Source organism: Alligator mississippiensis, chromosome 2 (genome assembly GCF_030867095.1).
Source record: "Alligator mississippiensis isolate rAllMis1 chromosome 2, rAllMis1, whole genome shotgun sequence".
Taxonomy (NCBI): Eukaryota; Metazoa; Chordata; order Crocodylia; family Alligatoridae; genus Alligator; species Alligator mississippiensis.
The window spans coordinates 297,687,291-297,704,824 of NC_081825.1; the positions used below are offsets into that span (position 1 = coordinate 297,687,291).

Consider the following 17,534-nt stretch of genomic DNA (forward strand, 5'->3'; position numbering starts at 1 on the left):
CTTTTATATGCTGTAAAAATGTTTTTAATGTTAATAATCTAACCCCTCACATCCCTTTTACTCTGGTTAAAGATCTCCTGATGGATTTCTGAGCCAAGACAGAAGAAAAGTTCTTTTTGCTGTTAAGTCTCAGAGCCCTAAGAGACTGATAGAAACGGCCAGGGTGATGGGGTCCCAAACTAATATGTTCTCACGTGTTTTTTTGTATCCCTGATGTGCACATGTATTGGCTCACAAAAGCACCAGTACCATTTAAAAAATCTCTACTGTAGAAGCCATTTGTAAAAAACATTAGGATTAAGGGTTTGGGAAACAATACTCCAGTGTGCCCTTCTTTTCTCTTGGGAGATGGATCATAACTAAACAATGAACACGCCTTCTCTGTGGCTAGCTGGTGTAAATTTGGGTTTGCTAGCTTTGATTATCCCAGTTTAAACTACTGGAAACATGATGTACTCTGGTTCAGATATCATTAACTAACTGCATGCCTGCCTTGCAATCAGATGGGACTGCAGCAGAGGTAGGCATATTAGAGCTTGCTTTAAATTAAATTAGTTCACCTACCAATAGTAGTGAAGCCTGCTGCCACTGCTTCACTGCTGTTCGTATGCAAACTAGCTAAATTTAAAGCTAGCTTAGAGATGTTGGCTCTGCAGTCACACCTTGGTAGGCATACCTTGAAGTATTTTCGAGGGAACCAGTGTTAACACAGTGCTAGCAAATGGCAGTGATTGTTTAAATGAGAGAATAGCAAAAAATTCTGCTTACTGGGGTGCTAAGTAAGTTTTACTTACCAAGAAGTTATACAGGTGATGCTTGTTTTAACTCTGAAGTAAACTTGAAAAGAAAGATCTGTTGCTTTAAGTGTGGAACTTTTCAACAGTTTTTGGTAGCAATACTTTTTTTTTTAGTCAAACTATTTTTTTAATGCTTCTGATCTTAAGTGAATCAGATGCTCAATCAGAACAACCTGCTCTCCTGTTTACTCCATCTAAAAGAAATCTGTTGTCTTTGAACAGCCTGGAGAGTGGCTTGTTCATTTCAAATGATTTCTAGCATTGGACAAGAAAATGTGGAATAACTGAGGTTCATTTAAATAAGAAAATGTGGGGTTTCATAGGTGACATGGAGACAGAAGCCAAAATGGAAAAGGAGCTGAACTGCTTTTACTTAAAAGCCCTTGATGGATTTGTTATGGTGCTTTCTGAAGATGGCGACATGATTTACATGTCTGAAAACGTGAACAAGTGTATGGGCCTCACACAGGTGAGAGAGATGATACTTGTTGAGAATCTCTTACAAAATTTTGTCTGCTTGTGCATGTTTTGAGTCTTTTAAATAGCTAGACTTAGATTCATCTTCCTCTTACAGTTTGATCTGACTGGACACAGTGTGTTCGATTTTACTCATCCTTGTGACCATGAGGAGTTGAGAGAAATGCTTACTCACAGAAATGGTGAGAAGACTAGTTTACTATTTCATTTTATGATAAGTGGCTCTTGCTAGCATGGGTTATATCGCACTGTTAAACAAAGGCAATTTCTGCACATCAACAAAATGCTTAGGGCCTGCTTTCTTCCACCACTCTAAATCAGGGTGTGACTCTACTATATTCCTAAACTTGAAGCCAGGGTAAAAGCAAAAACAAGGACCTGGATATTAATTCAGTTGGTGATATAAATTCACTGTAAATGCACTTCGGAAAGCGAACCCTCTTTCAGCACTCCCTATCATAAGGGATCAATTTCTGCTACTCGCAGGCATTCTGCTTCTCCACCTTATTGAACCTGAAAATGTGGGGTCAACTTACAGTTGGAAGAACATGATAGTTTACCTGATTTAAAATCCAGGTTACCTTGGATTTTCCTGCTGTGTATGTGCAAATTAAGAACACAACTTCTTGCAGCATGGACACGCCCCTAGATCTTGGTTAGTGAAGGCTACTTAGTTACTGGGGGACAGAACAGTCTACCAGATGAGTTATGGGTGTTTTTCAGCAATAATCTTACCGTGGACAGCAAGGTACCAGTTTCCTTCCAAGCCAGAGGTCTTGCTACTTGCAGCACATTACTCTCAATAGACAAGATCACTTAAGCAGTTTTTAAAATTCAGGATTAATGTAAGTGAACCAAGAGATAGGGCAAAACAGTACTGCAATATATCTAACCCCTCCTCCTCCTTCATCTCCACTGTGAATTAGTGGGGAGGATTCAGAAGAATAGATTCCAGCTCAAAAATACCCCTAATACTGCTAGGACTTTTAAATGTCAGTGTGGGGAAGAACTCCATACCTTAATTCATTTACACATGCTTTCCTCTCTGCCTTGAAACTGGGTTAGCTAGAAAGAGAACCAAGACCGTAGCTTCTCTCTTTTCACAAGATCACTGCAATTTCATTTCCTTTTTTTTTATATATATATATCTTGCAGTAAAAACTCTTATCTGAAGCCCACTGTTATTCAGAATGAGGTCAGGTCTCCCAACATACATCATTCACAGCTAGAATTCAACCATATTATGCTCATGTCCTTGATTCTCTCTGTACAGCTAGTTTCACAGCACACCTCAGTATCTTGGGAAGGGGATCGGAGTGCTCACGTTTGGCTTGTTGTTCGTTTGTATTAGGTCCTGTGAAAAAGGGCAAAGAACAGAACACAGAGCGTAGTTTTTTCCTCCGAATGAAGTGTACGCTGACTAGCAGGGGAAGGACGGTGAATATAAAATCTGCAACATGGAAGGTAACTACTATGGGATGTATTGAAGGCAATATTGATGCAACTAGACAGTTTACTTTTCAGATCTCTAAGTACAAAAGGCCATATTTAGTAAAAAAATCAGCTTGAGTCACAATATTCTTTGTCAGTTTTGTGAAACTTGCACCTTGTTTTTTGTGACAAAGGAACAAATTCTTCTATTCAGTGATGCACCTGAATGTGCCGAGCTTTGGTTTTTCAATACATTGTGGATGCATTTGAATTTTTAATACCTTTTTAAAATTAAACAACAGTTGCTGAGAGCCTTTTGAACAGTGTAATCTTTCAGTTTAAGTTGGGAGTCAGATCATTAAAACATTTGTGTGAAACTTCCTGCTCTTGAGTAAAATATTAAATCCTATTGATAACCGATCCTGAGTGAGTTTGCATAGTGGGGCACCATGGTCGGTGATTCCATGGAGAGGAGTCTGGCATCATTGTTCGTCTAAAAGTGCCAGTTATTTCATAGAGCCTAACTAGAATAAAAGATTGTCTCTTAAAATGGATGCATCCTGTTTTCCAGATAAAATATTAATGCTTTTAATATATTAAATGGATGCACTCTGTAAAAACAAAACGAACAAAGGCAGCTGTGGCTTTCAGTTCATTAGTCATACATGATCAAACATACTTTCCTTTCTTCTCCAAACATTTCTGAATTATAGGAAGGAAAAAAGTATGTGTGTCAAGGTTTTTTCTTTGAAGAATATTTGGGATACGCTTAATCTCTGTCCTTCCATCCTTGTCTTCACCCAGAATGAAAAATACATATTACTGCAGTATTAGCAGACACTATCTGCTGATGCAAAATGCCACAGATGAGTTGTTACACTTGCCTATTGGTTACGTAGGCAGCTTTCAGAAAAGAACAAATTAATTCAGTGGTACTAAAAAGGGAAAAGTCGGTCACCAGCTTAACATGATATTTTTTTAAGAATTAGGTAACACAGCAATGCTTGAATGCAGCTGCTGCATTTCAGTCGTTGACACTAATTCCTCAGGTAGGAGAGAGGATGCCATTGCCCAGCAAGATGCTCATATGAAACAAAAAGTAGTAAAATGCTGGTCTGCCTCTTCTAATAGGAAGAAACCCTAACTTTAAAAATGTGTTTTGTCTGTAGGTACTGCATTGCACAGGGCATATTCGTGTGTATGACACATGCAACAATCAGACTCACTGCGGGTATAAAAAGCCTCCTATGACATGCTTGGTGCTGATCTGCGAACCTATTCCACATCCATCAAATATTGAGGTTCCCTTGGACAGCAAGACATTCCTCAGTCGTCACAGTCTTGATATGAAGTTTTCCTATTGTGATGAAAGGTAACGCTGAACCTAAGTCCTGAGAAGCATGTATGTGTTGGTGTGTTCAGGGTAGTTTTGCAAATGCCATTTTTATATCTCTCGTAGATAGATTTATTCATTTTTACCCAACTATAAAATGGAGTTCCCAATATTTATTATTTAAAAAGGTAGGGCGTTTTTAACTTTTAATTTTTTTTAACTCAAAAACCTTAATTAAATTAAGGGAACGATCCTTTTTGGACTCTGCTCTTAAACAGTTTAACCGGTTGTTAATTTAAATAGCAATGATAAAAATACTTAAGTTGGAAGACACTCTCTGTGGTGCTGAAAAAGAATAGTTTGTTAGTTTGTGATAGGTAGGAGCCAAAAAACATGAAACACTTTTGACTGAGTCTTTAATTGTGCCTCTTCCCCTTTCTCTTCACCCCCACCCCCAAATCTTAGCATTCTTCATCTGGAAGGACCCATAATCATTTTCTTTATCAAAACACAGCCACCTTTTAAGATGTCACGTACCTGCTGTTTTTAATTTCAGTTGAATCAACCCTTCTTGCATGTGCACTTGATTTACAGCAGATCTAAATGTGCTTCATCAACATTTTATCACTGAAAATTAGGTTTGTTAAATTTAAAATCTGGAAGTAAAGTAACTTGTTTTAAATCCAGTCCCATGCCCTAAATTGCTTTGTACTGCCTCTTACTGATAAGTTTTGATACACCTCTAATAGAGAAGGTCGCAGTGGATGGAGTCTTTCTGGATTTTAGGAAGGCCTTCAACATTGTCTCTCATCCTATTCTCGTTAAAAAATTAGGAGATTGTGGTGTTGATGCCTACACAGTCAGATGGGTCACCAATTGGCTGGAGGGCCGCACCCAGAGAGTGGTGGTGGATGGGTCATTTTCGACCTGGAGGGATGTGGGCAGTGGGGTCCCCCAGGGCACGGTTCTCGGGCCCATACTGTTCAACATCTTCATCAGCAACTTGGACAAGGGGGTGAAAACCACCCTGTTCAAATTCGCAGATGACACTAAGATGTGGGGAGAAGTGGGCATGCTAGAAGGGAGGGACAGGCTGCAATTAGATCTGGACAGGTTACAGAGGTGGGCAGATGAGAATAGGATGGGATTCAGTACTGACAAGTGCAGGGTACTGCACCTGGGGAGAAAGAACCAGCAGCATACCTACAGGCTGGGAAGCTCCCTTCTTGTCAGCACAGAGGCAAAAAGGGATCTTGGAGTCATTAAAGACTGCAAGATGAACATTGGCTTTCAATGTGGGGACGCGGTCAGGAAGGCCAACTGCACCCTGTCTGCATCCACAGATGCATCACAGGCAGGTCCAAGGAGGTGATCCTCCCCCTCTATATGACACTGGTCAGGTCGCAGTTGGAGTACTGCATCCAGTTCTGGGCTCTACACTTCAGGAGGACAGCATGGAGAGGGTCCAGAGGAGGGCCACCTGCATGATCAGGGGGCAGCAGGGCAGGCCCTACGAGGAGAGGCTACAGGACCTGAACCTGTTCAGCCTCCACAAGAGGAGGCTGAGAGGGGATCTGGTGGCCGTCTATAAACTGGCTGAGGGAGACCAGCAGGCAATGGGGGAGTCCCTGTTCCCCTGAGCAGTACTGGGAGTAACAAGGAATAACGGCCATAAGTTGACGGAGAGTAGATTCAGGCTAGACATCAGGAGGCGCTACTTCACAGTCAGGGCAGCTAGGATCTGGAACCAACTTCCAAGGGAAGTGGTGCTGGCTCCTACCCTGGGGGTCTTTAAAAGGAGGCTAGACAGACAGCTAGCCGGGGTCGTTTGACCCCAGTATCCTTTCCTACCATGGCAGGGGGTTGGACTAGATAATCTGCTCAGGTCCCTTCTGACCCTACCAACTATGAAACTGTGAATAGCTACAATTAACTACAGTGAGCTGGTTTGTAATGTAGGCAGTTGCTTCATCATCAGTTTGTTATTAAATTGAAATGACTATTGCATATTAATGACGTTTTTTTCTCAGAACTGGTCTGTACACAAAAAATGTGTTGTTCTAACGAGGTTGAAGCAGCACAGCTTCTGTGCACAGACCGAGCATCTGTAAATAGGCAATTAAACCGAGTCAAGCTCTTGTTTTACATTGACCTCTAGTGGTTAAAGGAAATGCAACATTTGTTTTAAAAGTATTTGTTGATACTCTAAATGTGTATTGGAATTTTTGTAAATTCTGATTCCCGCCTCTCTCTCACTTGAATTTAAAACTGCTGGCGTATTTAATATCTTACTTATTTGATTTAAATTATTTTGTTATCTTCTACAGCAGCCCAAATTTTTTTTTAAATCCAGAGAATTTAGATCAGAACTAAGTAATGAGAAATGAAGGAATATGAATACTCCAGATAGCAGTAAAACAGAGTGCCCATAAATACTTTGGGTTAGGACTTGAAAGAGTTCTGTCTTTGAGCTGGGCAAACAGCAGAACAGATAAGATGCCTTAACTTACCTTCGTGCAAAAGGGAAACTATCATAAGCACACCACTGTTTCTGTTAATGTATTCTGGTTTGGAACAGTATCCCTAGAGCCACAAATATCTAAATTAATTCTGTTCAACATATTATTCCAAACTAATTCATATCTGCTTTCACTTACCTTTTTTTCTCCCCATTTAAAGAATTACAGAGCTGATGGGATATGAGTCAGAGGAACTATTGGGTCGCTCCGTCTATGAATACTATCATGCCCTGGATTCTGATCATCTGACCAAAACGCACCACGACAGTAAGTGGAAAAACACACCTGGATTTCTAACTTAAGTATCTGAAGAGAAGGAGGGAAAGCCATAGAAAGAAAATGTTTAATTTGCAAATACAAATTCAAAGTAATTGTTTCATAGTTTTCCTTTGAAAGCATATTTTTTAAATTAAAGTTGGCTTCCTTTTTTCATTTTAGTGTTCACAAAGGGGCAGGTGACCACAGGACAGTACAGAATGCTTGCTAAACAAGGTGGATATGTTTGGGTTGAAACTCAAGCAACTGTTATATACAACACTAAGAACTCGCAACCACAGTGCATTGTGTGTGTAAACTACGTATTGAGGTAAGCTGTGGATAGCTGAACACTTTTTGCACGTTCCTTTTATTAAAGACCCAATCAGACTCTAATGACACAGTTTTACATCAGGTGGGGGAATTTGGTCTCATCCATTCTGGTATTTTTGTCGCCTTTCAAAGTCAAGCTTTTGCTTAGAAAATTGGCTATTGCAAGGTTAGGGAACAACAAAAAAGCACAGTGACTTTTTAATACACATCTAGGATTCCCGTTAATGGTGGGGAAATAGGCAAATGAAGGCTAGATTATGGCCAGGCTTTTGTGTACCACAGTAACAGAAGTGTTCAAAAGCAGAGACATCCAGATTATTTTTCTTCAGAGTTCAAAGCATAATTTCCTCTGTTAGTGGTGGCTTACGTTTTGGGTCACAGAACATCAGTACTTAAAACATAACCTGTCTTTTAGATTCTTTTATCAGGGTAATTTATTTATCTTCAGTTATCTAATATGTTTCTTTAGACTCAGGGTAACTTGTTTATACATTTTTGGTTTTTTAGTTAATCTACTTTCAATTTTTCAAGATGGTGTTGTTAGTATTGTCTACAATTTAGTGTTCTTAGAACTTGTTCCACTAAATGGTATATTCATCTGTAATGGCTACTGCTAGAATACATAACATTTATAAAGATTCCCAGATTTATATGTTTTATAATTCTTCTCTTTAATTATTGACACCTGCTTATAAAGCACAGCTGTCTGCTTACTTAAAATTATCTTTTTGTATTGTCACAGTTGGGAAGATTACATTTTAGGGGAGGAATGGGCAATAAAGGGTGATTTTTACAACTCCTAGTTTTATGAAAATGCGAAACACAGATTAAAATATTGATCAGGCAGAATGGTTTCTGTATCCCCCATAAGGAGTTAGGTAGTCTTTAAAGGTAGTCTTCCTTTTTGTCTTTGACAGTGGTATTGTCCAGAAGGACTTGATTTTCTCCCTTGGACAAACTGAATGCATGTTGAAACCAGTGGAGCGCCCTGACACGAAAACGACCCAAATATTCAAGACTGATGTGGAAGATACCAACAGTCTCTTTGAGAAACTCAAACAGGAACCAGATGCTTTAACACTGTTGGCACCAGCTGCTGGAGATACAATTATCTCGCTAGATTTCAGCAGTAATGGTGGGTCTGTGTTTAATTTGGAGAACCTGCCAATTAGTAAAGTCAGTTTATGTTTAAAGTATATATGTGGAAAAACTAACTTCCCAGTATCACTTTCCTTAATCAAATGATTTCAGCTCATGTTGTTTAATGAGGTCCATAGACACACTCAGTATCTTTACTTAGGTTGATGGTTTCTTTTAATTTTTATAGAGTCTGATGAGCAACAATGTGATGAAGTTCCTTTGTATAATGATGTAATGCTCCCCTCATCCAGTGAGAAATTGCAGAGTATAAATTTGGCAATGTCCCCACTACCTGCTTCTGAAACTCCAAAGCCACTTCGTAGCAATGCTGACCCTGCACTCAATAGAGAAGTTGTGTCAAAGCTGGAGCCAAACACGGAACCACTAGACCTCTCATTTACCATCCCTCAGATGCAAGAAACGCCTGACAGTCCTAGTGATGCGAGTACCAGCCAAAGTTCACCTGAGGTCAGTCATGACTGTTCCTAAATCACATTAAAATATGGCAGACTTCTTTATAAAGACCTCTGATCAGCGTGGAGTGAATTGTGAATGTGAATATAGTAGAGCCCCCATCCTTTGTATCCGAGTGGTTTGCAACTCTCTTAGTTTCCAAGAGCTGCTCACCTGTTTTCTTATGGCTTTTAAATCCAAGGGCACTGCTTTTCCACGTAGCTGGAGCTCATCAGTGGTCCAGTGCAGCTGAGCAAAGCAGCCCAAACCCTTTGACATAAAAAAACCCACAGCAAACAGCTGGAACATCTCAGCGGTCCCACACACAGCTGTTTCCCATGACCCTAAATAACCCTTGTTGCTTCACAGACCCGCATCTTTGCACCAAGGGAAGGAACATAACACTGCCAAATGCCTGGGTTCTGTACATTCAGATTCACGTCTGGATTGCATTTATAGAGTATGGGCACATAATCATAAATGTTCCTTACGGCATGACCTAAAAACATGAAAGATCAGCTTGAAAATGTTATTTTTGTTTCTGAAAGCTTAAAAAAGAAGAAAACATTAAGACTCTTACAGTGCATCTAACAGTATCTCCAGTAGAAGTGATAATGAGTTTGAATTTCTTTTAAGAAATTTAAGAATCAGATAACTGCTAGAGCTCATTAGCTGCAGTACTTTGGCATATGAATTACTGCCACACCTATGGCTGGTCCCACCCAGATTGTGCCACTCTAAAGTGTATGATGGGGAAAATTTGGGCATATTTGGATAAACAGAAATACTTTTTAGCCTGCTGAGTTTTCACTTTTGCAATTATAGTTTGGATTAGTGTTGTTTTCCAGAGAACCCACAGGCACGGTCTAATGTAGTATTGTTGAAACAGCTAAACTGAAAATGAAATTAAATTGTTTTCACAGCCCAGTAGTCCAAACGGCTATTGCTTTGATGTGGATAATGAGATGGCTAATGAATTTAAACTGGAATTAGTGGAAAAATTCTTTGCGATAGACACAGAAGCGAAAAATCCATTCTCTACTCAGGTATGTACATTAAGTTACAGTTACAAGTAAGCTAAAATACTCTGTTCTTGGCTAGAATCATTTCCTTGACTATTTAAAAATCAGTGCGTTAAATTGAGAGCAGTTTAGCGAAGACAAAGCAGTAATGTTTGGGAAAAGGTTTTCATAACTGAAAAGAAATAGGGATTACAGAACATTGCTCCATAGCGGGGTTAAGAGGGAGAACATTGATGGCATTGAAAGTATTGTGGCATGTCATTCTAATGCATTAGGAATTGTATTTACCTATTCTTCTTTTAGGAAACGGATTTAGACTTGGAAATGTTAGCTCCATACATCCCAATGGATGACGACTTCCAGTTACGCTCCTTTGATCAGCTTTCTCCACTGGAGAGCGCGTCTGCTGGCTCACAGAATACAGCCACCATCACCATATTTCAGCAAACTCAGACCCCAGCTATTACTCCTGACGAAATCAAGCCAGTGTCGACAGAACGCATGGATGACGTGAAAACGCTAATTGTTTCTTCATCTCCAGTCCATATAAAAAGTGAAACCAGCAGTGCGCCAGCATCACCGTATGGTGGGACTCGAAGCCGAACTGCCTCTCCAATCAGAGCAGGGAAGGGGATGTTAGACCCGACGGAGAAATTGTGTCCAGGAACGCCCAGTTTGTTAACAGTTACTTTAAGTAAAAGGTATTTTGGACATGAAGGCTAAGCTCTGTTGTTCGTGTATCTTGAGGAATTTGGGTCTTTGTAGTGTCTTGACAGATGTTATGCAGTAGAGGTTTTCTGCAGGCATCTTTTTAAAGCAGAAATTCAGATGCATTACTTTGAACAAGGCTGAGTAAATGACTTTAGGCTTATTGCCCCTAAGCAGCAAACTGAAAATGAATTTTCCAAATGCTTGTTTGTATTTTTTACTGGCAACGAGGTATACTTAGGAAGTAAGTAGTCCAGCCATTCTTGTTCGTAAGTGTATGCTGCTCCTCTAGATACCTCATCAGAAGTTCATGTGTAAGTACACAGTAGGCCAGTGGTTCCCCACTGGGGTGGTGTGATGCCAGCACTGTCTGCCATGGGGTGAAATTGCCCTGTCCGCCTTAGTTTCAAGAGGTGCGTCAGAGCTGAACAAGAAGTGGCAGCAGCAGAAAGGCACACAGCTGGCAATGCATTATGCAGGCAGGCAGTCCATTTCTGCTGCAGCACTGCCCAGTTCAGCTTCCTGAGAAAGGAGGTACATGGGGCAGTTCTCCCTGGTGGCAATGGCATTTATCTCTGGGCTGCTGCTGCTGTGGGGTGAAACTGCTTCACATGTCCCTGTTTTCAGGAGGCACATTGTAGTCTAACTGGGAATCGGCTGCAACAGAAACAGCACACCTGCTGCATGATGTGATGCAGGCCTCATGCCTTTCTGCTGCAGTTGCTTCTCAGTTCAGCATGCTGCCTGAAAATAAGTGCAAGGAGCGGTTCCATCTGCTCTGTGCACTTTTGTTTACGGGAGACACTGTGCAAGGTCGGACCAGGAAGGATTGCGGCAAAAGCACATGCTTGTGCCATAGCCGTTTTCCCAATCCGCCTCTGCAGGAGGAGAGTGGTGCAGAGCCACTTGGCTGTGGCAGCAGTGTCCGTGGACTGAATATAATTATAACAATCTAATTGGCTACTACCATATTATTAATAGGATTATGAATAAAATAAGCATAATATATTTATATTGGATTTTCAAATACAGTGCTGCTAAGTGTGGAAAAGTTTTGGAGAAGTGCATTGTCTTAGTCTAAAAAGGTTAAGAACCACTGTGATAGGTCATTACAAGAGAAGCTAAATCTGAGCCCTACAGCCTTTCTTGCTCTGTTCATAATATAATACAGAGATTGTACTTGTCCTGCAAAGAGATGTTTAAACTTAAATAAGTCCGGCTTAAGATAAGTAGTAGATATGCTGGAGGGTCAGGCTAGGATTCGGTGACCTAGACAAATTGGAGGATTGGGCCAAAAGAAATCTCATGAAGTGCATCCAGATGAGCGTGGTTGTGCGTATGTGGTGCCACAGACCTGTCTGCAGCGCCACACACCACACATGCAGGCATTCCTCATGCTGCTGCTTTGCAGTGTTGGGGGGTTTTGAAATCCCAGGGTCAAAAAAATCCACACCAAAAAATAGCAGCGCAGCACATGGCAGCATCAAGCAAAACTGGAGCCTGGCTGGCCAGAGCCACATTCTGGCTGCTGGCCAGGCTTCCTGCTGCAGAAGTGCCATGGCTGCAGTTCCCAGAGGCCCCCAGGACCCCAGGTAAGGCTGCTGGGACCAGCACAGTTGCTTGCCCCAGCCTTCTCTACCCCACTTGGGGTAACCTGCGGCACACCAGAGCATGTGTGGCACAGTCGTTCCCCAGGGACAAGCAGCAATAGTACAAGATGTGATGCTGCTGCTTGTCCCTGGGGAAACACACATTCCTGCTTCTCTGGACACACCCATGAGGTTCAACAAGGACAAATACAAAGTCCTGCATTTAAGGTGGAGCAATCTCATACACGGCTACAGGCTTGGGATCAACTGGCTAAGCGGCAGCTCTGCAAAAAAGGACCTGGGGGTTACAGTAGACAATAAGCTAGAGATGAGTCAATGGTGTGCCCTTGGTGCCCAGGAGGCTAACGGCATCCTGGGCTGCATTGGGAGGAGCGTTGCCAGCAGATCAAGGGAAGTGATTATTGCCCTCTATTCAGCACTGGTGAGGCCACATCTGGAGTCCTGGGTCCAGCTGTGGGCCCCCCACATCAGAAAAGATGTGGACAGGTTGGAGAGAGTCGAGTGGCGGGTGATGAGAATGATGTGAGGGCAGGGACACATGACTGATGATGAGGACAAGCTGAAGGAACTGGGCCTGGAGAAGAGAAGACTGAGGGGGGATTTAATAGCAGCCTTTGACTACCTACGGGTGGGGTCCAAAGTGGATGGAGCTGGACGGTTCTCAGTGGGGGCAGATACAGAACAAGGAGCAATGGGCTCAAGTTGCAGCAAGGGGAGTTGAAGTTAGATATTAGGAAAAACTCTCAGTAGGAGGGTGGTGAAGCTCTGGAACCGGTTACCCAGAGAGGTGGTGCAATCTCCATCCTTGGAGGTTTTTAAGACACAGCTTGACAAAGTCTTGGCTGTGGGCTGATCTAGTTGGGGCTGTTCCTGCTTTGAGCAGGGGGTTGGACTAGATGTGACCTCCTGAGGTCCCCAGCCCTCATTTTCTATGATTCAGAAATGCAGATTAAGGTTGTCTATAGGAGATTTTTGTTGATATGGTGATAACAAATCATTGTCAATCCGCATGATAGAAACCAGCTTTTTGTCTACACATGAGCTTGCAAAATCAATGTTTTCATACCTTTCCTGAGGAATAATAGATCACCAAAGCTTTTTTCCTTTTTTTCTGGAGAGAGAAGCTTTCAGAAGGACAACCGCCTCTGTGTTGCTTAGGTTTAGAGTGACATATTAGATTCCCAGCCGGCCTTCTCTCTAACCATGGGCAAACCTCAATAACAGGTCCCCGCCAAGAAAGCTAGCACCGTGTTACATTACAGTTCTCTGGCCTATTTTACAAAGTCTTTATAAAAAGGCATAGTCTGAGGATAGTAGAAACTTCTTAACAGACTGGATCATTTTTTTTCCAGGTCTACGGCAGTGGACGAGGAGCTGAGCCCCAAAATGCTAGCTTTGCATAATGCTCAAAGAAAACGAAAAATGGAACATGACGGTTCTCTCTTTCAAGCAGTTGGAATTGTGAGTTTTGTTGTTTTTGCCATTTATTGTTATCATTTTAATCCTAAAACTTCTTGATGTAAAACAGTGATGCCGGCCCAGAACTCAGGCAGTCATAAAAGCTGTGTTCCTTACAGTGTACTGCCATATTGCACCCAAAACTAGCAACATTACAGCAAGCATAACTTTTAAAACTCCTGACTATGGAGCCATTCATTTTATCACACAGATGATGCGTTTGTCTTACCCGAGAACTTCACCAAAATGAAAAATGGCCCACCTTAATTTAAGTCTCTTGTGTCCACAACATTCCACCATCATCTTCTTCAGTAGCTACACACCATAGACGAGATACCTTGTAGATGCAGACAACACAGCCAGCACTCTTGCCAGCTACCATCCATGTCCTAAACATGACTGTAAGTGGCTGGCCTTCCCTTTGTCTCTCTTGCCTGCTTAAGTAGCGCTCTGTTCTTTACCCATTCCTGTGAGTAATAACCCCCAGACTGCTAATCTGTCCCAGATTCTCTTTTGTCTACAAAGAACTTCTCTCTCTGATAGAAAGGTTCAAGAGTCCATAATGGCAGCAAGTACAGGGCAGCTGAGCTGAGTAGCAAAACAATAGGAATGAGATCAAAATTCACACCATCATTTCTATGTAAATCATTTTGCCTTTCTGAAAGGCAAATTGCACATGAAAACCCAGAACGCAAGTCATTCCACGGAAGAAGAGGAATACCACTCTTAATTTGCAGAGGAAGATGTCTATTTGTTTCGATGCATTTTGCTGTTGCTCTGACACTGGTAGTAATTAGGAAAAGAGGCAATGTATATGTATGCATCTTCACACTGATCTTGAAACAGGTGGCTGGCTTTACAAAATCCTGCTTGGCAGGCCGTACCCTTTTTAAGTTCACTTAGAAATAAGTTATTTTTAAACAGGGCCTTCACTCAATTGCCCTAAAACTTTCTTTGCCACATATTGAATGCACTTAATTTTAATTCGTAGCAATGCTTAGTTACACCAGTCCTGACTGTTTGACAATAAAGTTAAGAGGAAGCCCTAGATTTGCAATAATAAAAGTGACTTTACTTTTTATTTTAGGGGTCTTTATTCCAGTCGTCAGGTGATTGTGGACCAAACGCATCGCTTTCTTGGAAACGTGTAAAAGGCTGCAAACGTAACGGCCACAATGGAGTGGAGCAAAAGACGGTCATTCTGCTATCGACGGGTTGGTGTTTTGTGTGTTTTTGTGATGGGGAGAGGGCGCGAGAACTGAATCAAATTGAGCATTAAAACTATCAGCAGGATGAACCTGCCTCCCCTATTAACAACTTGAAGGAAATGATAAACACGGTTAATAATGCGCACTCATCTGTTCTCTTTTCCCCTGTTTAGATATAGCAAGTAAGCTCCTAGGGCAGTCGATGGATGAGAGTGGACTACCACAACTTACAAGTTATGACTGCGAAGTAAACGCTCCCATACAAGGCAACAGAAACCTGCTACAAGGTGAAGAATTGCTCAGAGCTCTGGATCAAGTTAACTGAGCTTTCCCAATACTTGTTCCTTTTTTTGGACACTGGTGAATCATCACCGAAAGCAGTCTATTTATATTTTCTATATCTGATTTTAGAAGCCTGGCTACAATACTGCACTAATTCAGTTAGTTCAGTTTTGATCCCCTTTCTACTTACTTTGACAGTCTTTTTAATATGTTCGTTATGTAATAACTCGGATTATAGTGCATTTTTATAATTCTTTGGTACACTTTAAGTCCATTACATTTAAAACACACTTGCAATAGCAGCTTTGAAATATGCACCGAAGTTTTCAAAACATATTTATTTTTTTGGCTGGGGAGGTCGGCTCCAAAATTTTAATATTATCAATCAAATGTCAACACAGTAAGACAAGCAATGCTTCCATCCTACTCTTCACAGGTATTTTGGAAGATTTTTGTTCTTACTTATGTCCAAACAAATTTTTATTTTAATGATTTTTTTTATAAGAAACAACAATGCTTTGCAGCAGTGCATTGTAGCCACAATCGCACAATATATTTTCTTAAAAAAATACCAGCAGTTCCTCATGCAATATATTCTGCATTTATAAAACTAGTTTTTAAGGAGAAGAGTCTTTTTTGTTTGTTTGTTTGTTTTATTGCCTACGAAATCATGTTTAAACCTGGAGTATGTCATTGTTTTAGTCGCGTTGTAATATAAACTGTTCTTAAATGCTGTATTATGCTTTCGACTGAAATGAGTGTGATTAGTAAAAGGGAAGGGTTTTATCTGGAAAGGGCTAGCAGCATTTTATTTGGATTCATTCTCAATTTAGAGAGGGTTTGATGTTCCTAACGTAGTCACTTTGCCAGCTCAAAAAGAAATGCCCTACCTGTAGTTGTGGAAGTTTAATGCTAATATTGTGTATGATCTTTAAATCTAAATGTTCTGCTTACCCCGTGTGGTATAGGTGATATTTCAAGCAGATTGTAAAACATCATGCATTGTTAACAAAGTTGCCTAGTACATCATTGAGTTGCTCAGTATTTGATGTCTCGGTTTTATGCACCTTGTTGCTATTAACATCCGTATGTTTTCACGTAGATTTTGATAACTGAATATACTTAGAAACCTTTTTATTTAGAGAGAGCTAGTTGTCACAAACATCTTATTTTCCTATATGTACTGTACAAAAAATTCATTTGCTCATTCTTTTGCTCTTTGTGGTTGGATCTAACACTAACTGTATTGTTTTATTACATCAATAAACTATATGTGGACCAGGCCCCCGTCAGGAGTGTGGTATCTACTGAGAAAGATGAAATCCTTCATTTTTGTAATTATTTTTAAAGGGTGGCTCTTCTTAAGGAATATTCCTTTTCTAATTCTGTCGAGGTTCTATGACAAAAAACGCTTTTTTTTTCCCTAATGCCTACCTCAAAATCCATAAAGTCTCAAGTCATTTACCTGAGCCTGAGTATTACTACAGTTTTCAAAACAATCTCGTGCAGTTCAGTGGCAATAGATTTTTTTTACGTTTAAGCTTTTGAAACTTTTCCATCATCAAGCATCATATCAGTTAGTAAACCTGGAAGTGGAAGGCAATGTTGTGTATTTGTGGTAATGATGGGGTTTTTTTTTTCCATTGCTTCATTTGGCAGTTTACAGCTTGAAGATGGATTGCCAGAAAAAATATCCGGGTTACCTTTGAAGAATGGGAACTTGGAAGTCAGAGGAGAAATCAAAAGATGATAGGAAAAAACCCACCTCCCTCCCCTTTCTCCTAGCATGTAATTAATGTCTGAGTGGTGGAAAATGCAGCTGGCATGGGGAATTTGCTATCATCCTAAGTATATTCTTACTTTGTCCAACACTAGCTCTGGTGGCAAGGTAATGGTTTTCATTTTGCTACATTAAAATGTGATGTCACAAATACCAGTAGAGAATGACAGTACAGCTTCTGCCCTAAACATCAAGATATTTAAAATAGCAATGCCTGACACTGAAGTCTCCTGGCGCATTGCCGAATCTTCAGCCCCAAATTTAGGACTTCTGGTGGTCAGAGTTAGGGACTGAAAAAAGAAACCCATAGAAGCCCCTTAGCTAACCTGGAGGAAAACACAGTGGTTCAGTGTGTAGGTATTTAAAATACCTTGCTTCAATGTCTGAGCAAAACGTTAGAAATGTTTCTTGAATGAACGGTTACTATACTTTAGGCATAATTTAATTCTTTCCTGGACTCTATGCGCTGTGGCAGTTGCAAAGTTTCAAAAGGATGTGAGCTGAGCACATAGGCTCTTATGTCTCTGAAAATGAAGATTGAAGTCAAATTGAAAGGGTTGGGGAATTTAGGAACTCTTGATCACTTGGTCTTCAAGGATTAACCTGTTTTTTCTAAATTATTATATGGTTAAAATGCTCATTTAGGTGTCTTTTCTCAAACTGAGAAGTCAGTATTTTAACAAATAAATGGGAACCATCTCAGCACTTACTTCTTCAAGAATTCCTCT

The 17,534-nt window shown here is 40.7% G+C and overlaps 1 protein-coding gene and 1 long non-coding RNA gene across 3 annotated transcripts in view; one reads left to right on the forward strand and one right to left on the reverse strand.

Moving 5' to 3' along the window:
* The window catches only part of HIF1A (hypoxia inducible factor 1 subunit alpha), a 41,558-nt gene extending 25,249 nt beyond the window's left edge, over nucleotides 1-16,309 (forward strand). For both annotated transcript variants that reach the window (XM_059723378.1, XM_014595146.3), the window contains exons 3-15: nucleotides 1,121-1,266; nucleotides 1,372-1,456; nucleotides 2,626-2,738; nucleotides 3,875-4,077; nucleotides 6,718-6,824; nucleotides 6,996-7,143; nucleotides 8,063-8,280; nucleotides 8,473-8,753; nucleotides 9,662-9,784; nucleotides 10,064-10,461; nucleotides 13,431-13,539; nucleotides 14,624-14,750; nucleotides 14,918-16,309. In XM_059723378.1, the coding sequence (XP_059579361.1) occupies nucleotides 1,121-1,266; nucleotides 1,372-1,456; nucleotides 2,626-2,738; nucleotides 3,875-4,077; nucleotides 6,718-6,824; nucleotides 6,996-7,143; nucleotides 8,063-8,280; nucleotides 8,473-8,753; nucleotides 9,662-9,784; nucleotides 10,064-10,461; nucleotides 13,431-13,539; nucleotides 14,624-14,750; nucleotides 14,918-15,069 (2,210 nt within the window). In that variant the 3' untranslated portion in view covers nucleotides 15,070-16,309. The remainder of the gene's footprint in view (nucleotides 1-1,120; nucleotides 1,267-1,371; nucleotides 1,457-2,625; nucleotides 2,739-3,874; nucleotides 4,078-6,717; nucleotides 6,825-6,995; nucleotides 7,144-8,062; nucleotides 8,281-8,472; nucleotides 8,754-9,661; nucleotides 9,785-10,063; nucleotides 10,462-13,430; nucleotides 13,540-14,623; nucleotides 14,751-14,917) is intronic.
* The window catches only part of LOC106738620 (uncharacterized), a 29,173-nt gene that overhangs the window by 3,930 nt on the left and 7,709 nt on the right, over nucleotides 1-17,534 (reverse strand). The window lies entirely within an intron of this gene.